Below are 6000 nucleotides of genomic sequence, written 5' to 3' on the forward strand. Positions count from 1 at the left end.
CCCCTTGAGCTGCCAGCTTGGCAATTGGAGCAATGAATGGGGAGATCTCTGGATGCGTGTGAGGTTTTGTTGGAAAAAGACTGTCATGTACTTTATATGATTTCTGATTATCCTTTTTTAACTTTAATCATGGCATAACCTTTTTAATGGATCCTAGCAAGCCTCTCAATGAGGGTAACCTGAAAAAATTCAAGATGCAAACTAAATACGCAATATTAAAATATAAGATAAAACAGAATAAACTACCAGCAACACCATTAAAATTTCAAAAGCAAAAAAAAAAAAAATTTTATGCAATAAAAAAACTAATAAATAAAAATTCCAACATGCCGACCACTTCTCCTGAGCTTTTAGCTGTAGAACGCGAGCTGACTGTCAGACCCGTAACTATTTGTGTGAAGAACATGGCAAGCTGACCTATCACTTTATTATAGCGGAGGGTACAGTAACTTCCCATATTCTCCCCCTTCCCCCCCTCGTCAGCCCCGGACTCCGCAGGCCTCCTGTCCTGTCACTCTCTTAACACCGGCTGCCACTTTGTACCCCAGAGACACCTCAGCTTTCCTCAGCCATCAGCTGTTCGTCAGCTCCCTGCCTACCAGTTAGCGCCGTTTAGACAGTTTCTAAAATCTCAGGTACTAAATGGCAAATAATTAGCCCAAAAAATTGAAATTCAACAAAATGTTAAATGAGAAATCCAATTTTATTCAAAAACTCATATTTGCCCCCAACCTGAAAAATCCACCCCTGGGCCTATACCCTCTGATTCTCATATAGGCACGGCGTTATTATTGATGGGGTGAGAAATCTAATTTTTTGTAATTTTAGGTGCCCCCCCCCCCCCTTTAAAAATGATCTGTCTGAAGTGATGGGTGTATATTATAACAGACAATATAGATAACATATAAAATTGCCCGACACCCCGACATCTATTAATGCAAAAAAGTGGCATTCATGTTGTCGGGGGGTCCAACAATGCGACAAAAACCCATTCCGCCGATTCGATATGACATGTTTAAGGTCATTGAGTGAAATGACTGATCCAAACCGGGGGCTGCCATGTGCAATGACCCCTATGATATTGAATTGAGAACTTAAGGCGCTCGGTTATTTAACACCGTCAGCATATTCCCATGATTAACACCCAGAAATGATTGAGGCAGAACAGATGACGGCATGAGGTTAACCCAGGGTCTCAATGACAATCACATCTATTCTGCATATAGCTATGCATATACGGTAATTCAAATGTATTTATTATCTTTTTAATTAAAATGTTAAATAGTCATTATTACAATAATAATCAATGCATAAAAATCAACCAAAATATAAATTTATTTTTATTTTTATTTATTTTTTATTTATTTATTTTATTTGTTGATTTTTTTTTTGCTATTTTGCAATATAATATAAAAAAAATGAAATAATAATTTTAGATGCAGCCTCATAGCCGCCCCTTAAGTAAGCTTAAGTACAACTCAGCGTTAAGCAGAAATGATCGAGACAGAACGGACAGCGGCGTGAGGTTAACCCAGGGTCTCAATGACATTCATATCTGTTCTGCATATAGCTATACATATCAGTAATTTCTTCTTTTTTTTAAATGAAAATGTTAAATATTCATTATTACAATATGCATATATATATATATATATATATTCAATTTAGTATTTATTTAATTTATTTATTATTATTTATTTTAAATATTTTGCTCTATAAAAAAAAAAATAATACTGTAAATGTAATTTTAGATGCAGGCTCACAGCCGTTTCTTAAGTAAATTTAAGTTCAACTCAGCAGCCAAATATGAATCACACAAGCCTGAAAATCAAGGAACAAGCACGGTGACCCACGTTACAGAAGGAAAATGAGGGGTGCCTACCTGCTCCTACAAACAGGAGAAGGGCCGCAAGGCAGCAGCAGAATAACCCTGGTCCTTTCATGGTATCAGCCAGGAAATCTGGGATGGTTGGCTCTTCTATATATACTGCAGCTGGCACTGGACACGCTCACACACACACAGACGTCACTGCAGGCTGGATCACAGGTGGTCACAACCCATTGACACGGGCCGTCCTGACCAATTGTGACCCTAATAAGGAATTTAGGGCAAGTGTATGTGTTATTAACTCAGCTGTGGCCGACACACAAAAAAAGTGCCTCAGTGAGATACTATATGGCGACACACAGGTCCCTATGGGTACATGCTGATATACAGGATCTCATGAGACTTTGAGGGATTGTCCAGGATTTTTTTTTTTGGCCACCCCCCCCAGTGGGACCTGTGAAGCTCGGTTCTAGCTCTTCACCGGGCTTCCAGTTCCCGAATGTAATCTTCCTACATGGATTGGGTGAAGTGAGCCGCTTCAGCCAATGGCTGGCTTCAGCAGTGACGTAAGCAGTCATCGCTGAGGCCAATCATTGACTGCAGCAGCCCGTCCATGCAAAAAGCCCACTAAAGACAGTCCAGGAACCACAGAGCCAGACCCAAGCATCTGGGAGCAGGTAAGGATAGCCCTCTTTCACAGGTCCTACTGAGAGTGACATTTAAAGGGGATATCCCACTGTAATCACTCATCACCTATCTTTGGGTGATAGGTGATAAGTATCTGATTGGTGGGGCTCCAAGCACTGGGACCCCCATCGGTCAAGTAAATGGGGAACCCCAGAGTGAATGGAGCTTAAGTCAAGCATGTGCACTGCCGCTCCACTCAACAGTATAGGGCTGTTGAAGAAGCTGAGTAGAGCGCTCGGCTACCTTCGGCACAGAGATGATTAGGGCAGCACTGCACATGCCTGACTATCGCTCCTTTCATTCCAGGAACTCATTGATCCTGTTCTTGTTATTGATAGTCATCGGTGATAAACGCTTTCTTGGGGCAGCCTCATTAAGATCTGGGATCAAACTTTTCCAACTTTTGGGGGCCAAACTATAATTATCAATCACATTCGGGGATCATTCATTTGGTTATTGCATCAATGCACCAAGGGGTGGGACCAGCAATGGAATGATGAGGTGCACCGAAGGGCTAGGCCCACCCCCTTTTTTGCACCAAAGCCCATAGGTCAGAGTGGGCAGAAGACAAACAGATGTGATCAAAATTAGAAGCAAGGTAGATGGCAAATAAGACGTACCCTTAAAAAGCCTGCGATGACTGAGCATTGGCTGGAGAGAGGACGCTCTGGAGTGCAACGGGCCTTCAATAGTCCCAGAGTCAGCACACACTAGAGCGACGGAGGAGAGCGGAACCGAGGAAGGTGAGCGGGCGAAACGTGACACTGCAGTTGTCTTCCCTTCTGTCTGTTCTCTACTTTTGGCAAACCTACCAAATGTATTCTAGCAGAAAGTAGGGGGAAGAATGAGAGAAATGATGAGACTGCACGACTACACAAAATACGTTCGTAGTCTGTTACCATGGAAACGCATAGTCTTCCTAGGACCTGTAGTAATAAAACAGCAAGTCATTCTTAATTAAGACCTATTGCAAAACTTCTTCATTTTTTACGTTAGGATTTTTGGTAAAATATGGCACTAATTTCCAGCACGGACCTGCACTATAATGTTTTTGGATGCCCCCCCTCCTTCCCTTTACATTAATATTAAGTGAAACTGACACATATAAATAACCAGCCCGCACCCAACCACATTATCTAATACAACATGACTGCTTTTATCCGCAGACCCTTAGTCCCACCCCGGCCGTCAGCTGTCTCCACTCCGACTTTCTTGTTATGTGGAATGTTGTTACCCACAGGGACCGGTTTGGGATTAATTCCTATGGTTTCCGAATCCGTCTGTCCCATCACAAACCTTAACCCCTACTGCGCTGACTGAGGGGGAAAAAGGAAATTAAAAATTCTCGGGTGTTGATTAAATCCGTGCATGACTGAGGAAGAGCATTGTGATATTGCACTTAATATAGTCCTATGGGATCAGTGCCGTAACTTCTATAGAGACAGACCACATGACTTCTAAGGGGCCCGGCGCTGAACTTCTTCCTTCCTGATATGAAAACAGTGCATCTTCAAGCAGCCACCACTCGGGCGAGTTCATTGCAAAGAGAGATTATTACAACTGCCATTGCAGACAATGTTAACTCTATAAATTCATATGCACTGAGCTCCCCCTAGTGGTGACTTCAGGCAGGCAGTTTTATAAAAATAAGGGAAATGAAGGTAAGCAGTCATTTAGAGCTGTAGTGAGGAGATTTATCAGAGTTGCTCTGCTGTCAGCCTAGTGTTAATATGATATTCAGGCTGAGCGCCATATTTTTGAAGCACCTGTTCCACTTTTTCCAACATGAAAGTCAGAAGAGTGATTTTTTTTAATCACATTTTTTTAAATAATTTCTTCCATTTATAGAAAAAAAATAGTAAATTCATCAGAAATCCGTTTAGAATTAAACGTCCTCAGATGCAGTAAGGTGCTCGCTATCTGGCTAAGGCCTCTTTCACACTACCGTTTTGTTTTTTTTTCGTTTTGCTGGCCGTTTTTTGCGGTCCATATACGGAACCATTCATTTCAATGGGTCCGCAAAAAAAACTGAATGTACTCCATATGTATTCAGTTTCCGTGTTTCCGTATCTCCGTTCCGTGCAAAGATAGAACATGTCCTATATTTGGCCGCAAATCACGTTCCGTGGCTCCATTAAAGTCAATGGGTCCGCAAAAAAAACTGAATGCATACGGAAATGCATCCGTATGTCTTCCGTATCCGTTCCGTTTTTTGCGGAACCATCTATTGAAAATGTTATGCCCAGCCCAATTTGTTCTATGTAATTACTGTATACTGTATATGCCATACGGAGAAAATGGAACCGAAACGGAAACAAAAAAATGGAACAACGGATCCGTGAAAAACGGACCTCAAAACACTGAAATAGCCATACGGTAGTGTGAAAGAGGCCTTAAGAGCTCATGCACACTACAGTATTTTGAATTCAGTATACTGGCCGTTTTTTTTTTTCAGTATGCGGTACATATACTAAGCACTGGAGACGCATCCCAATTGATAATTTGGTGGCGCAGGCAGTCCCAGAATGAGTGGCTTCGGCTCTGGTTGGGGTCTTTCGCGGAAGCGCAGCACTCCATCCGCAGACTCTTGTAAACAGTGCACTAGCTCCGCCACAGCTGGTCTTCCTGCCAGCACTCCGGTGCTGGTGCTGGGACGAGGGGTTTCACTAACAGATTCACCCTAGTGGCGAAGGGGCCCTTTGGAGACTCCATCGGGGTGTACTCCACCTGGTCTCCTTTATAAAGGCTGTGTCGGGCCTGAGGCAAGTAGGGGCACTTGACCGAGCGTCTTTTCACAAACAGCTCTGCCCCAGTCTCATTGTCTCGGATGAAACCTGTACCCCTCTCGACAGAAAACCAGATGACCGTTCCAGTTTTCCTCTCTAACACTGGGTCATGGGGCAGCGGTTGGTCTAGCAGACGGACCACCCAATCCTCAATTGCTTTGCGGTAATCCCAGGTAGAAGATGCATAGGTCGTGACTCCCTTCGGCACCATTGGATTAAATCCTTCAAAGGTCCCGCTCTTCTTGGGCGGGGGAGTGGTAACTCCGTCCACCTCTGCCGTGCCAGCCGGCACGGGGAACGCTCCCGATTCCTTCTCTGGTCTCCTCACAAGCTGCGGCACCCGTATTTCCTCCACCGCTTCCCGTAGTTCTAGCAGGTCGTCGCCAACAAGCTGCGGCACCCGTATTTCCTCCACCCCTTCCCGTAGTTCGGGCAGGTCGTCGCCATAGCACATGCTACCCCAGTCTGGGAGCCGAGGACACGACATCTTGCTTCCTCTCACGCTGGCACAAACTAGTGAAGGTGGAGGGGCTTTAGGGGGGGGGAGTCTCCACTTCCTGTGGCTGTACTGGGTTGTTGTTCCCTGTGGGCAGGTGTCACAGGGTAGCATCACGGGTATAAAGATAGAGCGGAGGTGCACCCCCTGAGCTGCCACCCGGTCCCCTGTCCCTGCCTATTTGCACCACCCGCCCTAGGTGA

At 44.4% G+C, this 6000-nt stretch overlaps 1 protein-coding gene across 3 annotated transcripts in view; it reads right to left on the minus strand.

Moving 5' to 3' along the window:
- Nucleotides 1-1959, minus strand: part of SRL (sarcalumenin) — a 41773-nt gene extending 39814 nt beyond the window's left edge. For all 3 annotated transcript variants that reach the window (XM_040441815.1, XM_040441814.1, XM_040441812.1), the window contains exon 1: nucleotides 1883-1959. In XM_040441815.1, the coding sequence (XP_040297749.1) occupies nucleotides 1883-1943 (61 nt within the window). In that variant the 5' untranslated portion in view covers nucleotides 1944-1959. The remainder of the gene's footprint in view (nucleotides 1-1882) is intronic.
- Between the last annotated feature and the right edge of the window lie 4041 nt (nucleotides 1960-6000).

Source organism: Bufo bufo, chromosome 7, assembly GCF_905171765.1.
Source record: "Bufo bufo chromosome 7, aBufBuf1.1, whole genome shotgun sequence".
Lineage (NCBI taxonomy): Eukaryota > Metazoa > Chordata > Amphibia > Anura > Bufonidae > Bufo > Bufo bufo.